Genomic DNA, 26,370 nt, shown 5'->3' with positions numbered 1-26,370 from the left:
TGGCCAAACCTGTTTCACCAGTTACAGCCCTGTCTGAGAGTATTTGGAATTGAAAGACTATCAGGGTAATCTGCTTTACACACGAAGATTTGAGTGTAATTTGCTATAGTTGTAAAAAGCAACAATAAGAAATATTTGAAGCAACTACTTCAAGCAGCTTCCCAAATTTCAACTATGTGTTAATAACTACGATTTTTCCTCATCTAATATTAACATAAAATGAACTCATTAATGTCAGTGTAATCATGGATGACATGATAAGTTAGTCATTTTTGAACCAATACACATTAAATTTCTTATTAAAATTGAAAAGTATCTATTTGTGCATTTACTTATAATTAGCTGGAAAAACAATCAGTGGTACATGCCAAATAACAATGTATCAAAATGAAATGTTTGGGGTAAATGGTTTAGAGTCAAGCTACACCAAAACAGGATGATTTCAAAGAAAAGAAATCAAAGGACCTGGATTTTTCAGTTTGACACTTTATTTCTCACAATACATATACACAAACAGTTTCCCACTGTAGAGAGGACACATAATACTGCACTATCTTAGAGAAGAATCTTCATCCACATGAACACGACGGTTAACTTCCAAGCAATGAGATGAGTCAGCATACAGCTCTCTACAGCTGGTTAAAGGAAACCAAAGCAATCAGCAGCATGATGTCAGCAACTTGCAAGTCGGCAGGTCATGGGGGTTAGAAAACTATTCACTGCTTTTCAGTTTCACATTTAATATGGGTGCTCAGGTTCATGAAGCGCCTATGAACTAGCTTTGATCTCTGTTTAGCATAACTGGATAACTGCATGGCTGTTAAGGAACTCTGAATCATATATACAGAAATAAATATTTCCCCATATATGATGACAATGTGCTATAGAAAAGATATACACATATACAATATAGTTTTTACTTGGAAAATTATGACTTTAAGAATACTTTCAGAATTATAACACATAGAAGACAAATAGTATACTATATTTTCTGTAGATAGTAATGAAATTCATAAGGTTTAGGAAATACACAGTAGCTTACTTATATACACATCTACCTACTGTGTCTGGGTGAATATTTCTCATCAAATATAAGCATCAGAAAGTACTTTATTTCTCTTCCTTTCCTTTTTACTAGTTGCTTGCTTAAACTAATCCCTGATGAATCATGCTGCACTGGAAATATATCCTTAATATCTAGAGTTGATTCTTTTTACCCTGAACTTATTCAAAACACAGCCTTAATATCCAGAGTTGATTCTTTTTATCTTGAGCTTATTCATCTCCATTCTCTTATATGGATTGTCTTTTCTTAACTATCTAAACTAAGTCTACCCTTAAAAGAAATCCAAGATTCTTTATAAAGTCCTTCTAATGATTCTGGAACTCACTGATATTCTTTTTCCCAGGAGGAATTCTTATGTTTGTAGTCTGAAACCATATAACTTGTCTTTCTACTATGTACTCTACATATTTTGTTCATTTTATTCACATTTCAGGGATAATATGTTTTCACTCTCTGACCATACAATGTATTAATCTTCATCAGTATTAAATTCGATGAGAGATATGAGGGTACTATTGAAGTTTGCGCTTACAATATATACACAAGGGATGGTTGTCACCATCATCCAAAACAATTGTAGTACATTTTAATAAGCTAGGACAATGGCTTAACACAACAAAAACAAACAGTAAACAAGTTAAATAATTGTAAAGATAAATCTATGGGAAAATCAGGCATCATGAAGATTTTAGGTCTTATTTCTTAGTTGGAGATTCATTGATTTACTTATTCATTCATTTAACAGAAAGTCATCATCAAAGTCATCATCTGAGTTTAATTTGTGGGGTACAAAGATGAAATGAACTTGTCCTAATGGCATTTTCTGTTTATTTGCTTATTCAAAGTTATTCAGTATTGAAGATTCTTGAAGGATATATGTGGAGGCTCGGAGCAAAGTGGTGTTCAGGCTGTGCTCAGAGTCACCCAGGAAATGATAATTTCTCAAAACAGAGACAAACAAAGCACATATTAAGATACACTCTTCAGTTATTTTTATGTATATAAAACAGGAGTGGCTTCTAATCATGGCTAGGGATTAAATGTTCGCTTCCTTACTGTGCCATCCTGTACCATTGGTATCATGATGTCCTTACTGACTTCTGAATGAAGGCTTTTGGTCAGTTGGGACCACCTTATTCTGAGTCATATTGTACTTGTTTCTTTTCTGGAAATATTTCACTTGTATTAATACCAATCCAAGATGTTCTTGAAGAAGGTCATATTTTCTCCTGTTTGGCAGTCAAAGAACAGTCATATGAACAAGACTGGGGTCCATTCTTCTGTAAAGAAAGAAAGAGTCACTTTTAAGCTTGCAGGAATGCTGAATAACACTACCAGTTATTTCAGTCTCTTAGTATAACTTTCAATGTCCTTCACATTTCCTTTATTCCAGTTGAGAGTCTATAGTATGGACCTCAGAAAGACAAACATGGTATAGACATGTTTATAGTATAGTATAGGAGGACACTAGATGTAAAACAAAGATGACTGGACTGCTACTCACAACTCCAGGGAGGCTACCTAGAAAACAGGACCCCAAGAAAGATAACACAGGGATCGCCCAATGACAGAGAAATGGATGAGATCTACATGAACAACCTGCACATGAGTGGGGGTAATGAAGGGCGAGCGTCAAGGGAAAGAGAGCTTAGGAGAGCGGGAGATGCCAGCTGGATCAAGAACAGAGAGGGAGAACAAGGAATAAGAGACCATGATAAATGAAGACCACATGAGAATAGGAAAAAGCAAAGTGCTAGAGAGGTCCCCAGAAATCCACTAAGATACCTCCACAATAGCCTACTGGCAATGGTTGAGAGACAGCCCGAACTGACCTACTCTGGTGATAGGATGGCCAAACAACCTAATTGTCATGCTAGAAACCTCATCCAATGACTGAGGGAACCAGATGCAGAGATCCACGGCCAGGCTCCTGGTGAAGCTCCAGGCTTCCAGTTGGTGAGAAAGAGGAGGGTTTGTATGAGCGAGAATTGCTGAGACCAAGGTTGGTAAAAGCATAGGGACAAATAGCCAAACGAATGGAAACACATGAACTATGAACCAATAGCTGAGGAGCCCCCAACTGGATCAGGCCCTCTGGATAAGTGAGACAGTTGATTAGCTTGATCTGTTTGGGAGGCACCCAGGCAATGGGACTGGGACCTGTCCTCAGTGCATGTGCTGGCTATTTGGAACCTGGGGCTTATACAGGGACACTTAGCTCAGCCTGGGAGGAGGGGACTGGACCTGCCTGGACTGAATCTACCAAGTTGAACTCAATCCTCAGGGGAGTCTTTGCCCTAGAGGAGATGGGAATGGGGGGTGGGCTGGGGAGAAGGAGGCGGGAGGGGAGAGAACAAGGGAATCTGTGGCTGATGTGTAAAATTAAATTAAATTATAAAATAAAATTTAAAAAAAAGAAAAGAAAAAATTATTTTCAATAAAAGGATAACAGGAAAAGAAAACAAAAGATAAAAGTCATCATTATGTGACTATGTGGTTTATTGACCCCTACATTCCTTTCTTGTCTTATTACATCCAAATTTGATAGTTTTGTACAATGTACTATCTTAATAGGTATTACATGTTCCAGACTTTTCCATTTTTCTAGATATGATTCTCAAAATATGACATAAACATTCTATTTGGTTAGCATGCATTTGCTTGGTATAAAATAATGCAATTTATATTTTGTTTCATCTGACAACATTGAATACAGACATCCATGATCACTCTTATCAAAGGAGATTATTTAGGTATTGAATTAAGAATGATATGGATTAAACTTGTCAGTAAATGTTGCCCATTTGCTCTTGAAAATCTTAACAGTGAACTGCTTCCCAATACACAACTCCCCTGATTAGCAGTGCTGAAGTATTTGAAATCATAATTATGAAATAAACAAACAAGGAAAACATTCCAGGGTCCTTTATGGCTTTTTTATTTTTGTGGTAAGTAAAAATAAGAGTTAAAACAGTTATTTCTGATGATAGTCTGTTAAAAATAGAGTATGTAAGTAATCCTTCTATCAAGTCATATTAGGAATGTTCAAGTAGGCTATTAAAAACTGTTTTTGGCTATAGTTCTGATGACTCCAATCTATATTCTAAATACTGCCTAAGAGTTGCATCTTGAGGTCATATCATGCAGATCTGCTTTCTTTCATTTGGGTGTGAGTTTTACAAGAATAGAAAGACTCATATTTCTCTCATAAAATTTTAGCAATGGTTTTATATATATTTATTTTTTTTCTAGTTTCTGACTAAAGCTTGTGAAATGTCAAGTCTCTATTCTGTGAAGAAAACAAGCCATATTAAACAACTCAGTTCTACATTAGTCCTCCTATATAAATCGTCACAGACCTACATAGGAATTTTAGAAGCAACAGACCAGTTTTTCCATTAATTAATGAAGATTCTTATAAGAATCAGAATTTGTGTAGTATTTGCCTATACATATTATATTCAACAGAACATTTGTACAAAATAGTTCAAGTTCACGGTTACTCTCTGAGGAAGTTAGCCAAGTTTCCCTGCTCTGAGCAAAGTGATATTTGTGGAAGGATGAGAGCTTGGGAGGCAGGAAAGGGGAGACACCGTTATCAACAGAGGGTTCTACACGCTTTCTTTCGTGTGCTACGGTAACATTTTAGAGTCGTTCAGTTCAATTTTGTTTTGGTGGCTATTTATTCATTACTAGCTGAGGAAATCCATGATAAATTGCTTCAGGGACTCAAGTTTGTACCCTTGTCGCCAGAGGGAGTCTAAATATTTGAAATGTGTCTTCAACTTGGGACTGACTAGATGCTCCTGAGTCTTCTCTTGCTCATGTATGGCTTCCTGACTTCACATGCAACATCCCATCCCCTCTTGGAGTTGAATCGAAAGGAAAATAATATTGAATGTGTTATTTGTAAAATTAATCAAATCATATGTTAATAATTCAAATTACTTTTCTCTTAAAAATTATTTTTTCTAACATCATTTTTATAGATTTAAAGTAGTTTAGAATGACATTACTAGTGGTTTCACTTTTTTAAAAAAATTTTTCTTTAACTTCATTATTATTTTTTTAAATTTTATAATTAATTTATTTTTACATATCAGCCATGGATTCCCCTGTCCTCCCTCCTCCCGCCCCTTCCCCACCCTCCCCCAATCCACTTTTTAAAAGAAGAGACCAGAACAGTGTAGCTCCTGCTTTCCTAAGACACATACTCTCCATAAAAACAACTCCACTGTCGACTTAAAACCTAGCTGGACTTCACAGATTTACTAAGCCGTTCACACAAACGACCCATCACTTTTGGTAGATGATCAAGATGTACACATGATTCTGTGCACTTCATCCATCGACTTATTAGACATGTTTATAAAATCTGAATTTTTCCTACTTATCTTCAGCATGTAGAATACTTGTGATCTATGTCAGACTGAAAATCCTAAGAGAAGATTTATGTTTGCTTTTGTTCTTCGTTCACCTTTGCCCACTTCTCTCAGGTGTGTAACCTCCCCAAAGTCCCTCCGCAATTAACAGAACTGGAAGTAATACAACCACTCCAGGAGCTTCGGGGAGTCTCGTAATAAGATTATTCCACCACACCAGCAAATTTTAATTTAGCCCTTTAGCTTCCACTTGATGATATATAATTTTGATTGTCGATGGAGATACTTTATGAGTTAATGTAGCATGATATTGAATACTTTAGAAAGTTATACCTCCTTTGTGTAAATTCAACCAGGTGTTTCACATTATGCAGAAACGTTTGCTTTTATAATGGCATTTTTTTTAAAGTTGGAACACTATGGACTGAGTTCTTTTGAATTTCTTATGTAGTCCAAAAGCAAGACTAGCAAATAACTTTTCAAAAATTAAAAAGGGGAAAACTGAGGCTATATGTTAAATGTTCAAAGGTCAGAAGAGTGCATTTTATCACGTGTATATTATGTAAAACATGTTGTTTTCAATATCTGATATTGTTATTTGTGTGTGTGTGTGTGTGTGTGTGTGTGTGTGTGTGTGTGTGTGGCCCATTGGGTCACAAGAATTTGACTGTCAACTTTACAAATGGGAAAAAATATTTTCTCTCTGTAGTGGCCACACTCTTTAGGAAAACATTATGGATGCTTGTCAAGACATGATAATTGAGATAATGGTGCTTAAGTATCTACCAGTGTGTTAGACATAGTACACATTAAATAATAGTATTTCCTTTCCCTAATGTAGGAGGTCTAATATATTCCAATTCTCTTTTGCAATAAAGTTAAATTTATGTACATATGGGTGTGTATTTCTTTGTACCTAAACACATATTTATGTGATTTGAGGTTAGGTCATACTATTTCCCTACTCACATTAATCCAGTAATAGTAATTAATACAGAATAGAAATTGAATTAAAATAGATTGCTTAGTGTTTTGTAACTAGACTTCTGGTACTTTCTGTAAATATTTGACATCTTTTTATTGATATTGTGGATGGAGTAGATGAGGAAGATTTCATACAAGCATACTTAGAATGGTTCCTGGATAACAGGCTCTCCATGAAGCCAATATATTCTTTTTAAGAAGGTTTAAAGGGTTAATAATCATTATCCATTAAGTTTCAAAGAAACACCATAAACTAAAGATATAGACTGGAGGGAAAAAGTACCAACTTTATGGGGCACTTAAAAATATGGCTTTTTGACCCAACTATTAAAAATTAATGACTATGAGACTATCACCAAGGCCAATTTATAGTCTTCAATATCTGACTGGCTGTATCCCAGTGGGTGAGTTATTTGAAGAGAATTAAAATAATACCCATAAGCCTCCTGGGTAGATGCACATTCACACCTGTCTAATAATAACTGGAATGCTAGGTCAAAGTTCAAACTGTAAAGATGAGCTAGCAATAATAGGATGAAATCAGTTTCAAAACAAACTCAGGGGACTTGCAATGTTTTGATTTAGAGTGTGTAAACAAAATATCTGAAGTATTTAAAATGAAATGAGTCTGAAAAATGACAAGGGGGAACAATGAATGAAAGACAAAATTGCAGGTAAGTTAAAGTCCGAGTCAGAGTGGGTCGTCTTCACCTTGAGGCAAAATAGCCAGAATTTGGCTGATTTCAAATAACAACTGAACCTCAGATACTGCTTCAGAACTTTAAGCTTGGTTCTACTGGAAGAATTCTCTTGACACAGCTCAGTAGTTTATGCACAAGAATGTTCAAAGGGGATTTTGACTTGAAAGGTTTTGAGAAAAATGTGAAACCATGTTTTAAATACTCAGCCTGGTACTTGCTATATATTTAAAGTTCATTGTATTTTAGCTGCTATCTTCACAGTTGTTTAAACTGGGTGTGCCTTTATTCCACTCATTATTTAGGAAACATGAAGAGTTAATAAAACTTAGGTTTGCTTCAAAATCAAATCCACATGTTTGTAATTTTGAGGGTATTTTGAGTTTCTAGTTCTTTTTTTTTAAATGTAGTTCAGATATTCATGAAACAGTACTGTACTTTGGTAAATGAAATACCAAATTAAACATTTAAAAGTCACATCTTGCCAAATTTCCACATGTGCAGATATTTGGAGCATATGGTGTTTGAAATCCCATTCAATAAGGTTGTTGGTAAGAATTTAAATTGTTATCTAAATTTTATGGAAATGTCCTTACTCCAGGAAAGAGCATGATTTCCCACATTAAATGAAAGCCAAGAGTCTTTTTAGTTTTCACCATTTATCCCCTCCACAGATAGACTCCACTTTTGTGATTCTAATTTGGAAAGAAGGAAAGTAAAAAAAAAAAAATGCTGTCATGGGTTTAAAGCATGCGGGGCCAAGACGTGGAGGAGCAAAGCCAAGCCTGCTGTGTTTCCATAGCATAGCACATGTAAGTATAGGCTGTTTTCTCTCTCTTAGATAACGGCACAGATTCTCATTTACCGTGATTCACTTTCTTCTCATTTATGAATCAGCTCTGACTAAGGGTTACCTCAGAAGCCAAGCAGGTGTCGTCAAAGGACACCTTGGTGGTTGACACGTAAGTGTCAGTGACGGTGATGTCATCCAGCTCTGTGCTGAACCGGTCCGACTCCTTGATGACGCTGTAATTTAGAGCCACACTGTAGTTGGCAGGTTTCTCTGTGGGCTTCTGCTTGCAATTGCACAGCTTTCTGAAGGCTGCACGGAATTTCTGAGACATGAGGTTGTAAATCACGGGGTTGATGGCACTGTTGAGATAAATGCAAATTCTGCAAAAGAGCAGGAACCAATTTTCTTGGAAAGGGCTGGAGAGAAATGAGTTGACAACCACGAGAGTCCTGTAGGGCATCCATAAAAGGGCAAACAGAATTACAACCACTGCCAGCATCTTGGTGACCTATGGAGAAACAGAGAGAAATGCAGTACGAACACCAGTGGAAACAAATCAAGATACCTATCACTCTCTTTCGCACCCGAGTTTATGTTTTCCAAGATATAGTCCAAGACTACCTTTCAGTCAGGTTGCTTCTTTGGAAGTTTAACTCAGAATGTAAGGTTGAGGGAGCAGAGGAAAATGTGATCCAGGAGGAAAGAACAAAATAGGAATTTGATTGAGATAGCTCTCGCTTGGACAACTGTACTCAAGTTTTATATTTCAGAATTATTTGCTCCAAAAGACATTGATCCAGCAGCTGCCTGCTGCTAAAAGGATTTAAAAACCTATGTATTTCCAGGACTTCCTATCTTAAGAACTTCTGGGGACTTCAAGACAAACTGCTCTGATAAAAGAAAAAAAAGTACTGACATACAGGGAATGGGATGCAGGCAGGAGCCACCCACTTCAAGAGTGGGTAGGATCAGTCCAGCTAAGGCTTTTGTCATAGCTCCCAAAAGTGTCTGTGACACATATTATGAGATATGGTTCTAACTCCATCTCCTTAGCTGTAGGAAATCATTCTAGCCTTTCTCATAGACAATCTTAAAATGGGACAATAGTACCTTCCATCATCAAATGTGATAACCTAATTGTGTGAAAAGATACAGAAAAATCCTGGAAGCTGTGTAACATCTGCTCTATATCAGGTAACACACTAATGTTGCAGATTTCTCATCACAACTGCAAAGATTAAGACCATTCAGAGTGAGTATTGTATCTGCCAGTTTTCAGATTAGAGAACGTGTTGGAGGAAGTTGCTGAGCCTTAGTGCAGGACTGGAATTTGTGTCAGCCTAAATACAGAGCTTTCCTTCTTGCCACAGCTTGACTTCCTTTAGGCTTAAAGGGAGGGGAGTGCAAAAAATTTTCTGAAATTTTACGCAGAGCGAAACTATTCTGAAAAACAAACGAGATGCCAGAGGTAGGAAAATGGTTTAGGTGAAGTTAATACCTATGACCATCCAGGAGTGAGGTTATCAACAGTGTCTTTCAGCAGATTCTTCTTATCTTGATGCTCAGTGAAATCTGGCACTGCTCACTTTGGACTTACAGTAAGACCATCTGGATTTGATTCTACAAGTAGTTTTAGGACCTTAATCAAGTTATTGTTGCATTTGGACATCTGAAGATCTGCCTGGTTATAATGTTTTCTTCACAGAGTTACTGAAGAATTAAAATAGTGAGTGGGTTGGGACTTAGAAACCCTAAAGCACCATGAAATTCTAACCTCTCATTAAGAGCATTATAGAGAGATCATAGTATTCCAACAACTTGATGAATGTATGTAATTATTGCAGAGATTATCATCGCATGCAGAGATAATAACTAGTTGATTTTCTTCAAATGCAAAATTTTACACATTTAACAAGCTTTTGGTCTTTCATTGCATTTGAGAGAATTAAATTTCCTTAGTCCACACTTTGTAGATATTCTAAAAATGAACAATACCAGGCCAGAAATATATTCTTTTTCTTTCGACATTGAGGTGAAATGAGTTGAAAAGAGTGGTCCTGTTGAGATTTGGTGTGTGACAATGTGGATAAAGTGAGTACCCTTTAGCAATCATGTCCCATCTTCTTTCTACCTTCCTAAAGCCTAAACCACTACCAATCTATATGATACTCCTATAGAGTTAGCCATTTCAAATATTCCATATGAATGAAACATACAGTCAGTTGTGCACAACTGGAGACATTCAGCATCATAGTCATAAGGTGAACCATACTGCAGCTTGTATATATATATATATACAAGAGAGAGAGTTGTTTATTCATTTTCATTGCTGAATAGTATTTCATAGTGCATATATGTCACAATAGATTTATCCATTCTTTAAATATTTAATTGTAATCACTAGTACTGCTATGAAACACTGGAGACTAAGTTTTATGTGAATGATTGTTGTTATTTCTCTTATCTGTTCAATCTAAAGCAGTGAAACTACTGGTTTGTACATTTTTAAAGTGAGATCTTCTGCAATAATGTGAAACACACCTTTAATCTTTGAAAAATGTTGGGAGATAATTCTCATCATGATACATAGCAAAACCACTTATTGACTTTACAGAGACACTGGAACTCAAGAGAGGCACAGAGTAAAATAAAACTAAAATAATTGGGATGCATTTTTTTATGCTGTTCTTGAAAATAGAAGAATAGTGGCTGGAAGAATGGCTCAGTGGTTAAGAATGTTTGCTGCTCTTCCAGGGTCCAGTTCCCAGCACTCTCATTGAGTGGCTCATAGTCCTTTGTACATCCAGCTCTAGGGAATCACAAGCCATGTTCCTTTCTGGTTTGTCCAGACACTGCACACACACACACACACACACACACACACACACACACACACACACTTTTTCAGATATGTCTGTTTGGAGTGCATTCAAAAGAGAAAGAGAGAAGTGGGTGTAATTGAAATACTTGTATATGTTTTTCTGGCAAGGAGAGTAGAGAAATCATTGTCTTATTGGAGAGGGATGAGGAGCATCAGTTTTATTTCTTTCTTTCAAAGATGGACTATAGCACAGCATTTTTGTTTCCTTAGGAACCAGTTCCATAAAGAAAAACACTTAGAATCCAGGAGAGAATGAGGAATCAGATGCTTGAAGGAATAGTGTTCAGGACGGAGAGCATATCCAGTGCACTATCAGTGAGGATAGGATCTCTTTTAACCACATTTAAGAGATCAATACAATGCATAAAAAAGCTTAAAATATTTTCAATCATTCTCTATAATCCAAGAGAGTTGTAGCAGCAGTTAATTTTTGAGGTCTTTGTAATTAACAGAATTCTTTCACATCACTAGAGCATCTGTGGGAGAAGTGTTGGTGTTTCCATTTTGTTGATGAGGAAATGGGAAATGAACTCATAGAAGCAGAGAAAAGGATCATACTTCAGGTGACAGAGCAGCTGTTGAACCAACACCCTTGACTCTAGTTCTTATTTTCTTTCCAGGGATGATAAATTTAACAGATTTATTAAGCTAAGACATGTACTTGCTATAGATATTGTTTGTGGACTATCTGGAAGGGATGGTACTGTTACCAGATATCACTGGTAACCCTGAAATCTGCTCTGCCCCCCAAGTCTTTTGGCCCCAAATTGGAGTCTTGCATTTAGAGTCCTGATTAGGAAAAAGACAGTTGTCACAAGGCAGTCAACAGTCCTTCACAACAATCTGCTTCCCTGGGAACCACACAAACAAGAAAATTGAAATGCAGGAAATAATCACGAAAAGTAATGGAAACTCGAGTTTCTTAGGACACAGCCCGATTAATTGCAAATCATTTATTAGGTTCTGGTTTCATGGGACCTGGGGACATTTTAATTAATTGTCAGAGATCAGCTTATTAGTCTTCCTAGGAAGACATAGGATTTTGATTCATACCTCTGTTCCCTAGGATATTTAGTTGGGATTCTTGTTCTGATTCAGAAAAATACCTGAACTTTGATTCTGTAAATGATTCAGAGGGGAAACGGATTCTGTGTGTGGTGACGGGACTTGCTGCTGTCAGGGAACAAAGAAGACAACATCGTCTTGGTCACCAGTGAGTGACTACAGTAGGAGAGGTGGAATGGACGCACAGTATCAAGGTTTTCCAGCTTGTGTCTGCCTCCCAGGAACATGGCACAGAGAACATGACCCACGGCTGGACTTCTCTAGTCAATTGTATTCTCCGGTATAGAGAATGTTTTCATTCGTTTATTTGTTTGTTTGCTAATGTTAAAAACGTGAAGTCCAAACTTGTCATTTAGCTTTTACTGACAACTCTTTACCTCTTTGTTGGCTTTCCAGGTGTTATAGCAGGAAGTCTTAATCTTAATTTGTGAGCAGGTTACTAATTTTGGATTCCCTACAGTATAAATCCACTGCTCTACTTTTGGTCTCTCAAGAAACATAAATCAAGAAGACACTTACAAAGTACGTCTTGGAGACAAAAGGTTAGGATGAGTCCTCATTACAGAAGCCTGACACATAACAAGTGCTCAATGAATGATTGTATTATTGAATAAATGTTTATTCTTACAAAATATGTGTGAGATAAGAGTCTTTAAATTAGCAAAGTGCTGTGGTTCTTGCTTTTTTTTTAATGACTGGGAGACTCACTTTCAGAACACTTCATTCTGGAAGCAACTGTTGGTTAATGAATACAAAACAGTTATCCTTTAATATTCTAATGCCATCTTTTAAAGGGCAACAATACATTCTGTGTCTGGACTCTATCCATGTTCACTTGCTCTCTGCATATTAACAAAGTGTTCTGAAACTGGATATATTTTGCTCTTAGCCCTCAGCAAAATGATCAATGACCTTTTGCATTTTGTTATATTAATTGAGGCAGTTGAAGGATAAACAGACTTGATAATTAAATAAATCTGAATGTAGCCAAGCTTCTGTGCTGACTGGGGCCCTGGGGTTTTCTTCTTGCAGAGTGTTTCACTTTGTTTTGACATATGTCTGGAAAGTCCGTTTTTAAAAAAATGCAGTCAGCCTGAGGTGCTGCATACCATCGTGTGAGGTCATTACTGGTGTTTAAAAGTTGAATGATGAGACTGGAAAGGGTCTTGGAATCAGCTCAAGATCAGTTAAAGTGTAGTAAAAGGCTGAGTGATGACTCATGGTGAAGAGACCATGGACTGTCAGATGTTGCTCCCCACATCACTTATTGATTTCTTGACAGGAAGCCATGCAGAAATGCAATTCCATAGGGTTCTTGACTCCTCCTGTCACCCTGTATTGAATGTTCTATTCAGAATCATCATATTGGCAAGAAGTAGATAGAGTACATTATGAGTTTTATTATGATTAAGATGTCTATGAAAGAATTTGTAAAAGATTCATAATAGAGAATTTCTTATTGTATTTGGTAATTCTTTCTCAAGAGATGGGGATTGAGGGAAAAGGGCAGACTGGTAGACGGTTTTAAAGGTACAGGATTATGAGAGTGGTGTATACACAAAAATGCTTTTATTTCCCTCCACAGTTCTAGCAGGAGTTGAGGTGAACGTTTTTCCTAAAAGAAACAAACACAAAGATGGAACTGGACTTAAATACTCAGGAGGCCAGCAGGTTGAGTAGGGCCACAAGATTTGCCATCTGGAGATACCAGAGTTGAAGTTACATGCAAATGTATTTCTATGCAACACACAGTGTGACTCTTCCTCTGGGACAAGCGCAGTTCCCCAGGAAAATATCCAAGTGCCACCCAATGCAAGTGTGAAAGCCTTCCTTTGCAAAATGGACAGAGCTTTACACAGAACTCTGATACAGGATGACCGTGAGGCAAAAACCCACAAAGAGGGCATGGTGATGGGACTTTGAGCTGTCTGAAACTGGGGTCCAAAGGAAACTTAACATCAAACATTCTTAGCATACAAGAAAGCTGAGCACCTGTTATATAGGGAATGTGCAGTAATTCTAAACATTTTCATATAAAATGTTTATATTCTCAGCACAGGATGGATGCTGAGAATACTCTAGTAATAGGAATTAGCATATTAAAGGGAAGGAAATAATTAAGATGTCTGACATAATCTGTGCTGTTCCATGGCACATGATTGTGTATTTTCTTCATATCATCCCTGCCTTACCTGCATTGTGGAGGATAAGACTGTTGGCACAAATAAATATATTAATGATTAAAGGCTACCATAGCTGACAGCACAGTCTTTTTCTCTTTTTTGAGAGAAAATATTTTTCCTAATGTCCTCAAAACAACAAACAAACCAAAAGTTCAGGCTTAAAGATAGAGTTGGTAGAGGCTGTAAGAAAGAAGCCAGCGTGAAATGAGTTATTTCTAAACTGAACCACATATCTGAAGTACATAACAAGGCTATTTCTATTCTCACTGTGACACTAAATCCTGTTGGGACATGTTTTTAAATGCTTCTTATTTCAGGGTTCTTCTGTTACAAATGTAAGCAATTGTGTTCTAGGTAAGATCTGTAGTTAGGCTCAATGCAAAACTTTCTATAATGTTAGCAACTATTGTAGCACGGCTGTTTCAGGATTGATTACTTAGTCTTGATAGTGCTACATGATGAAAGGCTGGCTCTGCTCCTGTTGCTTGGATGTTTTCTTGTTCACAGGAGGTGGATATATGAAAACACCCTGGGAAAGGAAAATCTCAGCTGGCAGCATTGAGATTCAAATTACAATAACATCTGAATTTAGAAAATAAAATGTCATTTGATTTTTCTTTTTTTAATGAGCCATGCTACAAAAGTGCCACATTTTATCTACTGTGCTTTTGGTTTGCGATTGAGCCTTTCTATATGCTATCTTTTCCAGGTAAGCTACCAGCAAACTGCTAACTGTAGGTAAAGGCTGCCTCAAACATCTCACACTGGTTTTCTTAGTTTTGCTCTTTAGGGTATGGTTACTGTTTCTGGACATTATTCTGTTCAGAACCTATGGTGATATTTTATTTGTGCTGAAATGTGACTTTATTTGTATGTTAATAAAGTTGCCTGGGGATCAGAGCTAAGAGCAAGCCATTAAGCACAAGTCTGGTAGTGGTAGCACATGCCCTTAATCCGATCACATAGCAGGCAGAATCCCTGTGTGTTCAAAGACTCAGCCAGCATGTTGACACACGTCTTTAATCTCAGTACCAACCATAGAGATCTGGAGGTCTGTATAGACAGGCAGTGATGAGGAGGTCATGTGGTTGGGTTTACAACCAATGAGAAGGCAGAACAGAAAGTCAATAAAAAGACAGGACACAGGAAGAAGGTCTATCTCTCAGGGGAAGGACAGCAGCAAGTGGTAAGATAAGGTGGTCTTAGCTCTTGGCTCCTGCTTGATCTCTGGGCTTTAACTCTTTATTTGGCCGTGTGTTTCTTATTTAATAAGACCGTTTAGAATTACATCTACAAGAAACAGCCTTAGAAATTCTAAATGGTCAGGCATCTTGGCTAGACAACCGGGATTATGACTGCTAGTTGTAACACTTCTCTGCAGATTCTTTCTGAAGGTGATGTTTTCCCAACCTTGTTTCTCTCCCTTGCTTCTCTGGCTACACAGTCATGGTCTGGCAAGAGGGGACACTGTAGACTGTTGTCATTTATCCATCAACTTTGAGCCCAAACTTTTTGTTTGTTTGTTAAAAATCTAAAGTCTGAATGACAGAAGAGAGGAAAGGTGAGTTGATATATAGAGGTAAAGCTCTCAAAGGTGTCAAGAATTTTGTGGACATTTAGGTGTTTTTTTCCTTCTAAAACTCTTGGGCAACATCTTTTATCAAGGGACTGGCAGTGCCTGGGAAACATCCAGCTCCTTCTGTCCCTGTGTCTAACTCAGGACAGACAGTCTGTACCTTGGTGGGACCTGTCATGAGCGACAGAGCTAATTTTCTTGCTAGTCTGGAAGAATACACAGAAACAAACTTCAGGCCAGCTCTGTTTCATGCCCTCGACAAATCACAAACTCACTCATTTTTCATGATGTCAGCTTTTCTTAATTTTTATTTTTAGATAGGGTCTCTGGTAGCCTTTTACTTCTTATCATTCAGCCTTCACTCCCTAGGTGATGGGACTACAGACATGCATCACCACACCTGGCTCTGTTTTAGCTCTCTGGAGTGCTACACACATTGTCCAAAACCAAGACTTGATTGTTAGTTTGCGTTATCAACCAGTGTCACTCAGAACTTCTTTGCGTTTGATGTCTGCTTTGCAGAATGTATTTAATATATAAAAATGTATGTGTGGTGATTAATTTTCATATGGAAGATATGAAAATCCAAAGTAGCATGTACATACTCTTTCAATGTACGGGGTGGTTATATTCACTGTCCTGTTGTGGAATCTGCATCCTTGCGAAGGGGTGACCACTTTATCATCGTACTGACCCAATACCCTGAATGAGCCTTCTTTTGCATTTGTCTTCTTATCTATTTGACTAGAAACTCAGTTGAGTCTACAAAGTCTAGTAGACAAAGCGGGGGCTTGTGAGGCCTGGGTCTGTGGTCTATGCTTTTGACACAGATTTGTGTACAACAAAGTCCCTTTTGGGTGATATAGTCTAGGTTGATTTAAGAATTATGCAATGACTAAAGCTTATTCAGACAGGGTTGTACTCTATTTCTAGTTCTACCCATATCTGGATGACAGGGAATGAGCCATTTTACTCTTGAAGGCTTCAACACTATTCTGTGAAATAAAATATCAACAGATATGGGGGCACATACTTGTATGTGCAGCACTGTGCAGGTAGAAGCAGGAGTATCAGAAGTTCCAGGTCAGACTCAACTGCATAACAGAACCCTGTCTCAAAACCAATAAACACACAAAAGCTATCATAAATAACATGCTCAAAAAAAAAGCTCAATTTATATTAGACTGGCAAGGTTTTTAACTATAGGAGAGACAAGGCAAAATTAACCAAATAATGCCCTTTTGAAAGTAGCAATACTTAATCTATATTTTAACCACAGTGCTACTGACTTTGTTGAATTATTTAAGCTTTAGGGTGTTTGTAAGGTAAGTATTCTCTTCATTTTTAAAGGAGACCCAAAGAAGTTAATCTTGGACAGAAGGATGGGTACTAATCATTCTGAAAATTGTTCCCTCTTCTGTTCTGTTGCCTTACTCTTATTTTTGCTAATAGCAAAAACCTGTACACACCCTGTTCTTGCATTTGCTTGCCTGCTTCTCACTCTGCTTCCTCCCTAGAATGATGAGTCCTACTCTACCCTGCTTGCATGAAGCAATATGAACAACACGAATATCTGGCATGAAACAGATACAATAGCTGTTCAGGAAATGAGTGGGGAAAGAGTCCACTGATGGTGTCCATAGCCTTACTGCCTCCATGCAATTCCAGAGGCTGGCTTATACTTCCAGCCCCAAATTCCACATATCACTATAATGCTGTGTCTCCTTTCTTCTCTGGCATATAAGATCTTGATGGCAAGACTAACATTTTGGGGATATTTTTATCTCTACCTTAAAACAAGGTTTTATATAAAATGCTGAAAGTAAAAGTTGAATTTAGAAAAAAAAGATTGCTTTTCTAAAAGAGAGATGGTAAATCAATTTATGTTGATCCTCCAAAAGTTTTTTGAGCCACAGTTTTCATTCTGTGAAAATAAGAATTATTGGGTATATTGTTAAAAAGAATTTAGGAAGATTAAAGAACCAAGGAGATTCTAATTTAATGTGATCTATGCTTGGATCATGTTCAATACCAAATGTTGATGATGCTATGTTATCACAAAGTTAAGTGAGATGGGATTTGCCACCAAAGGTTACAATTGTCATTCTGACAGCTCTTTTTGTTTTTTCTTACCTGCCTACGGTCACATTCAATCAACTGTGGCTTTCCTGTTACTTAGAAGTTGTAGAAAGCTGCTTCTTCCAGTGCCGCTCTGCATGTAGAGATGGTAACGTTGTCTTCTAGAGTTTATTAATCTAGGATTCTCTGTTACAATGGGCAAAGCATCTTCTTTAGGGAAATTCAGAGTTAAGTTTAAGAAAATGATGTACGAGCTAAGTGGCCTTGAATCTTTTTTCAAACTAGTACTGTGACTTATGGATAATTTTTCAAGTCTTTTATCTGGTAATTCATGGGTCTATGATATAGATTAATAATGGAAGATTTTTAGCTCTGGGAAAAAATTGGCCTTTAATTATTAGCATTAATTTTCTAGCAATTTCAAAATGTTGTTATGGCAACACTGTGCTTTTAACAAACATGGAATCAAGTTTTCTAGAAGAGGAAGAACTCCAAGAATGATTAGATCAGCAGTTGTGTAGGAACAAGCACATGCGGCCTTGGAAAAGACACAATTTGAGTCAATGGGGGTGATGTCCTGGTTCTCATCAAGTCAGGTTCTCAGCTTTCCCATCAAGTTCTCCTAACTTACCAGAAGAAAAACCTCTCACCTAGTCTACAGCAATTGTTCTGGTTTAACATCCTGGCCAGAGCATATAGAAGTTATTAGACCTGGGCCATTGCTATTTCTAATTTTCATCTTTTTCCTCAGTAAAATGATGACAGAAATTTCATCTCTCTCCCAGGGGTATTGTGTGAGAAGACAAAAGTGTTCATGGCACTTCTTGTAACATAATAAACACTGGAGAAATCAAAGACATCTTTAGAAAACACATTACTTACTGTGTTTCAAGCACTGTTTGAAATACCTCATGTGTTGGTTAATTTAATTTCTACAACAGCACATAGGAAAACACTCTGATTACTTCCATTCAGAAAATGAGGGAATTCAAGCACCAGTTCCACTTATGAATGGTAAGATCAGTATCTGAGCCAGTCAGAACAGTGTCATGTCCCGTTTTTCCTAAAAAGGTAACTTCTGTTCCTCAGGTTGAGAGATTATTATCCTTTCTTCCACAAATGCTGAGACAACATTTGGATAAAAGACCATTTATCACAACTTCTACTATCTATCATTCTACCTAATGGTTCTTATTCCATTATTGGAGAATGTTTCGATTCTTAATTAGAACACATAAGCCATTTTGTTTTAGAATGAATGTTAATAAATGTTATGAAATAAAACTGAATGGTATTACTAATGCCATACTTCTTTGCTTAAAAGCCTAAAGACCTCTGTAGATCAACCTGCTGCTTTAATATTGCAGCAATATGAAAGACTTGGTTGAGTTTCAAGAATTGATTTGTTCATGTGTGCATACAGAATTATAATTTTAGGACATCTTAAAAATTGTCATTTTTAATATGAGAAATCTCCTACTTCATCCTTTTCTTATTCCCCTTATATTCACAGATTTACTTCAAAATTTGTATTACATCTTGGCATAGTATTTGTGTTTACTAATTTTTCTATTCTCTTTCTAATAGAATGTGAGGTTCATGGAATGAAAATTTGTTCATTGCTGGTTTCTCAAGTTTTAAATTAGTTGTTAGAATATTTAAGGAGATAGCAAATACATTTTTTTTGTAAAATGACTAAATAAATTAAACTGCTATGTATATAAAGAAAAGTTTCATTTTTTTTCTTGGACAAATATAGCCCACTCCATCTTTGCCTCATATTCAACATCCTGTTAACATGGACCAGAATGTGAGGTTGTGGATCAAAGGCGGTGATTACACACTAGAATTAGAATTCTTGCTCTTCCAGGTTTTGAGGACCTTGAAGATCTTAAGCCTGAGATCTCTATTCATTAATAGCAGTAGCATCAAATGAGATGGCACTTGAAAGCCCCTTGGCACCGTGCCTGACAAACAGGAAGAGTTCGGCAATATCACCTACCATAAAGGTTACAACATGCCTGATACCACTGCAGCTGGGCAGATAGCTCTGAATTGGCACTGTCAGAAAGACCAGACAAGGAGTGTGGTGGGAGCTAGTAAAGGAAGAGTGTAAGCGGGCATGTTTTAACAGTGCTTCTCAAACTGAGGTGAGGAAGCGTGAGGAGGGCTTCAAGAAAAAAAAAAAAAATTAAAAGGCTCTCCAAAAGTCTCCATACTCCAGGAGAGCCTACAATATTGTCCACTTTTAGAATTTGAATCAGCTGCTAAAGGGACAATTCTCTGTGTTTCAACGGGTTTAGAGTAGAATAAATGTTGAAAACAAACACATTAAGATAGAATATATTCACATCTTTATGATGAGTGTAAACATGTCAAATACAAAAAGGATTGGCTAGCTAGTACACAGGAAAACCACTATTTGTTTCCGTCTCTTATGCATTGTATTTCCCACAACACTAATCTATGACCATTTACCAGACTGTTTTACTTCTCAGTGCTGACATTCAATTTCTGTTTAGGGAATGTGTTTTTGTGATTTTTATGCTTTGCTGGTCATCATTCTTCAAGGGGCTAGTATGAGAAATTATGGGTGTTCCTGAAAGAATAAATTCCTCATTGTTACAAAATAGTTTGATTCTGTACTTAATTTAAAAGAACATGTTGGGTCAAGTTTAGGTCAGTCAAAAGGTGGCCTTACTGAATAAATGGCATGCTAATGATAAAAGCTTGGCTTTTTAGATAGCAGAATTATTTGATAACACGCATTTGCAAAATTACTATTTTTTTTAATGTCTTTAAGACTTTCTCCATGATCACTAAGATTCATTTGAGGTAAGTTAAGTTTACCACAGCCCAGTAGTTTGTATATCTGACTACTGAATACTGAAGCGTAAAAAGAAAATATGTTTCCTTCTAGTGCTTGAGCAGTGATTGCTTAAAATATTGTTTTAAAATGATATGTGCTTTTAAAACTTACAGTATGCACACACACAAATATTTGTTCATCTAAAAATATGATTATGACAGGAAAAATAAGCCTAGTGCAGTTCAATAATATCTCTTGAGAATTATTCTGAGGAGGTGTACCTAGATGAGGAGCAGCCGGTAATAAAGACTGTTACTCATCAGTTTAAAACATATGGCTGTCCACAGCAGTTTCCCACCCTTCTGAATTTTACTCTGCACTGGATTTTGAGTGATTGACACAAATTTGGGAGCATTTCCCTAAGGAATAAACAGACATCCTGTGGTGGTGATGTATGAGAGTGACGCACAGATAGAGAAATTCTTCTGGCTTATTTCTCTAATGTGCTCAGAGATTTCTGCAAGGCAAAGACACAGAATGAGCTTGTCTGAAAATGAGGAGTGAAGCACTCTTGTAGCCAACTCGCTTTATTAAGAGTGTTTAGGTATCATGGTACCGTGTACTTTTGGGATGGAGTTGGCAGTAAAGTCAAGAACTCTGGGCTTTTATTCCAAGTCTAATTTCTTCCAAGTGGGTTTCCTGAATTCTTTAGAGACAAAGTGGAAAGAGTCAAGACATCTGAGGTAAAAAGAGAAGAGACTCAACAGCAGATATGTATGCTGGAGATGCAGAGAGAGGAGAGACCTCCCTTAAGATTAGGGCTTCAGATGGAACTTTTTAGCAAATAAAGAGAGCCGGGCCCTGCAGTAATTCATCCAATCTGATTCAGTCTGGCCGTCTGCCTTAAGATCTCGCATCTGTGAAGGGGGTAGAGTGCCACGCGCAAAACGGCACTAATTGCAATGTATTCCTACTGCTGCACAAAAGAAATCGCCTCAAGGATACTATCAGTTTAGCTTGTGGGGAACAAACTGGTCCATCCAAATATTGTTAAGCAGAGTAAGTCCAGGATAGACCCATTGGAAAGTGATTATTTATGCATCACTAATAAATGCAGATGTTCAGTAATTTATGATCTTGCTAGCTCAGTTCTTCTAATCACGAATGGGACTTAACTCTGTTATCATTCTATTCATGATCTATCTCCCCTGTTTTCTTCAGTGGACAGCTATGTGACTTCTCTTCCTGCAATTACCTGCACCAATCCCATCAAGGAAATAAAGACCAGCTTGCAAGGACTCGTTATTTTCTCCCCTATAACTAGACTTGATCTGCACCCATGATAACCCATCTCTCCTCATTTTGCTCGTAGTCCTGCTTTTATCCATTCCTTTATCCATCTGTTTACTGAAAACTTACTGAATCCTGCCTTGTGGGCCAGTCAGTACCAGGCATCGCAGATAGTTCAGTGACTCAGATACACAATTCCTGCTGATAAGGACAAGGGAGATTTCTTTTCTGTAACCCTTCTTACCACCCTGGGTATCAGTATTAAGTCTTGTTCTACCTCAACAAATAATTCCTTCTATTCTATTGGCTCTTTCTCATGAAGATTTAAAAGGCTTGGATTCTTCTCTCTTCAGAAGGAAAGTCAAACATCTCTCGATGTTATCACGGTTTTCTTCATCATTGGGCTTGCCTGTGACTGCTCTTTCTGGTTCTTTCTCCATCCATAATCGATTGTCTCCCTGCAGCATCATTCATCTCCCTCAGTGCTTTAGAGAGTCTGCACTCACAACATTTACCACCAGCCCTTCGATGGCTTATCTTTACAAGTTTCTACTGATCACTATTGAAATAGTAGCCTGGTGTTCTTGCTTATACTCAGGGTAAAATTTCTTTTCTTCTCAGCTTCCTTATCCCTAGAACTCTGGCTACTTTAAGGTTTCCTTCCTGACCACAGCACTTCCTCCAGTGACACAAGTCTGTTCTTGTACCATCATCACTATCTACAAGCCACTTGCTCAGAACTCTGTATTTATAGGATAACTGATTCTTCCGAGCCCAAGATCTATATTATTAACCATGCCTTTGTGGACTCTAAATACCTCAGAGGCAAAGCAGGTTTACCCCATTGCAATGTATTATTCCCTATTTACTACCCATGAAGGATAGTATTAATTTATGGTTATTGTTTCCATATTCCAGGCACTATGACAAGTGCTTAAATTGGTTTTTGTACTAATCCTAATTATTTTTGAACAAAGGTATTACTATTATCATTTTTGACATGTGCAAACTGAGGCTCAAGATTGTAAATTAAGTGGTTCACATAGCATTGGAGGGGCCAATCTTGGCTCTGACACAATGCTACAATATTCTAGAATTCATGCTTACAAATTCAATACTACCTTCTCTTCCAATAGTTTGAGGATCACCTTTGAATTCTTTTTCTTTCATTTTCTACCCATCTATTCACACTAAGTCCATCGATTCTGTTCCAAATGAACTAAAGTCTTCTACATTCATTGTCATCTATCTAATTTGGGTATCCCTTCATATGATGACTCATGTTACATTGCTGCAGATCTCCCCAACACAATGTCTTTGACCCTGGCTCTCAATTATTTTCCCATATAGAAGATATTCATAGATCTTGCTGCAACATGGGTTTTTGCCTTGAAATCTCCTGGTGATTTTTTTCATAACCTTTAAATCTTGTCCAGCTCCCTATGTAGATTAGATAAAGAGATTTTCGAGTGCCTTCATCTTTCATTAGTCCTAAGGAGCCACTGGCAGTTACTGGCAGGGTCATTCTTCTAGGTCTTCTTGTCTTTACTTGTATAGTTTCCTCTGCTGAAGCCATCATCTTTCCATTCCAACTACAAACACCTATTAACCAGCAAGGCTCAGCTTAGGAGTCCTAGTTTCCACATAGCTTCCTGTTTGCCTGCTTCTTCCCAGACACAAAAAGATGATGCTTACTATCACAGCTCTTATTGTTTTGTGGCTTTAGTTATTGTGGCGGGTTGAATAAGAATGGCTCCAGTAGACTCATATGTTTGAATGCTTAGACATCGGGGAGTGGTACTACTTGGGAGGAATTAGGGGGCAGGGCCTTGTTGAAGGAAATGTGTCATGAGGGGTGGGCTTTGAGGTTTCAAAAACCCAAGCCGTGCCGATCCAGGTGTAGAACTCTCAGTTTTTCTTCCAAAATCATGTCTGCCTGCTTGCTGCCATGCTTCCCACCATGATGAAAATGAACTAAAGCTCTGAAACTCTAAGCAAGCCCCAGTTAAATGCTGTCTTTTATGAGAGTTGCCTTGGTCATGACGTCTCTTCACAGCAATTGAACATTGACCAAGACAGTTATTATTTTACTTTCTTTTTTGGATTGCAAACTTCTTACCTCATTCAAACTTGCAACATGGTGCCTTAACACAGTGCCTGATCTATTGCCTAAGTGTTATCATCATCATCATCATCTCACAGGTGAAAAGTGCAATTCTGTCCAGGATTTGTATAACTGCTCTTTATTTCCCATGTTTACTCCCTCATAGAACATGATGGAAGGGACTGTAAGAGCTTAACTAGACCATGCTGAATCCAGAATAGGACCTCCACTTTGCCCTGCAGTTGGTCTGTGCACAGCAACTGATTTGATTGCTCTTAATACTGAGAGATAGCTAATTGATTCCTCAAGAAATTCCTGGAGACTCACCCTGGCACTTTAAGATCTTTAGTTAAATATTTCTCCTATAATTTTACTGTTACTCTGAGTCTGTTTTCATCTTTCTTGATAAAGTATAAAACACAGCGGGGAATTCTTTTTTTTCTGCCCTATCTCACATCTGTGTCAAATGACAAAGTGGGAGCCGTCCAAGCTGAGCATTATCAGAGGAAGCATGCTGGGTATCAACCCTGAACACTGATGAACACCTTGTGCCACTTCACTTTACGATCTCCAGAACTTCGTGGAGTGCTCAGCACTTCCTGGCCATAGTGTTCCCAGTCTCATAATGACATCACATATCTCACCGAGTCGCTAATGTCCTGAGATAATCACTGTTGCCCAAATAAACACACAGAGCTCACCTATACTCACAATCTCCATACCAATCAAAGAGTAATGGCTCCAAGTGGAAAGGCATGGGATACTTGACGTGTTCAAAGCTACTATAGAGTTATGCCTAGGGCAGTCTGCCAGGGTGTGTAGCCAGAAGGGGATCATGCTGTTTATGAGAGGCAACAACACTTTATTTTCTAAATGCTATACATTTTTGTTTCAACTATATATGGCTATCATTCTTTTAGACTATGCACTCAATTTGTATGTCTTCCCCCTTTAAATTTTATTGAGTTCTTCTTATTCGCCACCATACAACTCCACAGTGTTGTACTTGACTCAAGCACCAGGCCATGCCTTTTGCTTTATATAGGTCCACTAACTCTTTTAACTGTGTCCTTTCATGCTCCCTGGCTCATTACTTTTTACTATCCTTCCCCTCCAAACTGGAAACATCCCCTAAAACTCTCTTCTACTGCTTGGACATGTATTGAGAGGGAAAAAATAGTCATTTTATCTTTAGCAAAGTCTCTCGTTCTTTTTTCTCCATAAGTGAAGCATTAGCTGTTAGCTTGTCCTTCCTTCTTTAAATCCAATACTTGTCACACTTCTTTTCTGTTATTCTAATGATCCCCAAGTCCACATATTTGATGCTGGCAACTCACTTTCTAATAGTCTCCACCCCTACATATTACTTGGAATCTTAAGGGAAACTTTTCTGATAGTGTTTTAATATCTCTTCATTGATATTACTTCTGGTAACTTTACCATTTTCAATCACCTGAAGGAAATCTGCAGAGTAACATTTGATTCATATATTTCCTTCATCTTTCATGAGCAGGGTTCACTCATCACTTATTATGTTCACATGCATCAAGAAACATCATGCAGTGTAAGGCATTGTGGGAGAGGCAGATCCAACAGCAATGGGGTGAGCTATACCAATGAAAGAAAGAGAATAGAGAACCACAAGTTCTACCTGGAAAGAACAGGAAAGCCTGAACTGAGTAAGGACCCACTAAAGGATGGATGGAGAATAACACACCCAATAAGAGGCTGTAGAATGCTAAGAATATGGGATGACTTTACTGGCTTCAAGATGTAGTAGAGCAGAAGTTTTCAACCTGTGGGACACAACCCCTTTGGGTGTCAAATGACTCTTTCACAGGGGTCACCTAAGACCACCAGGAAACACATATTTACATTATGATTCATAACAGTAGAAAAATTACAGTTATGAAGTAGTAACAAAACAATTTTATTGTTGGGGGTCACTACTATGTGAGAAACTGAATGAAAGGGTCACAGCATTAGGAAGGTTGAGAACCACGGAGGTAGAGTGCAGAGGATGGAGGAATGAGTTTGAGGAAATAATAAGAAAACATATTATTAATATTCCAACATACCATGATAATAACTTAGAATTTCAATATAGATGAAAGTATTGGATGATTTCAAGATGAAGAGTCATGACACTGTTTGCATTTTAAATGATTCTAGCAGTACTCTGACCTGAATTGGAAGAGGAAATGAAGAGGCAAGGAGATTGCTTTGTGAGCCTCTGTAAGTTTGCTGAGAGAGAGACTTCAGGAGAAGAAGAAGTTTTAAAAATGACAGCTAAAAAATTAACAAAAAAGAACAGATTATAGTCCCCCAAATACTGTCAGAGATAACTGAAAGCCTATTTGGAATGAAGCTTCAAGAGGGCGGTGGCTGCGGTTTGCAGAGTGGGACTTTCTCTATCGTTCATTGCTCGATGCCTTATGTTTGGTTTTCTGAACTCACTGT

General features: G+C 37.5%; 1 protein-coding gene across 1 annotated transcript in view; it reads right to left on the bottom strand.

Moving 5' to 3' along the window:
• Window positions 1-480: 480 nt before the first annotated feature.
• Trhr (thyrotropin releasing hormone receptor) overlaps window positions 481-26,370 on the bottom strand; it is a 38,602-nt gene continuing 12,712 nt past the window's right edge. The window contains exons 3-4 of the mRNA XM_028867953.1: window positions 8,045-8,431; window positions 481-2,346 (exon numbers count right to left, since the gene is read on the bottom strand). Of these exons, the coding sequence (XP_028723786.1) occupies window positions 2,284-2,346; window positions 8,045-8,431 (450 nt within the window). The 3' untranslated portion in view covers window positions 481-2,283. The remainder of the gene's footprint in view (window positions 2,347-8,044; window positions 8,432-26,370) is intronic.

The sequence above is a fragment of the Peromyscus leucopus genome, chromosome 20 (genome assembly GCF_004664715.2).
Source record: "Peromyscus leucopus breed LL Stock chromosome 20, UCI_PerLeu_2.1, whole genome shotgun sequence".
NCBI classification, from domain to species: Eukaryota; Metazoa; Chordata; class Mammalia; order Rodentia; family Cricetidae; genus Peromyscus; species Peromyscus leucopus.
Note: the sequence above shows the minus strand (reverse complement) of the source record. Positions and strands in the feature narration are given on the sequence as shown.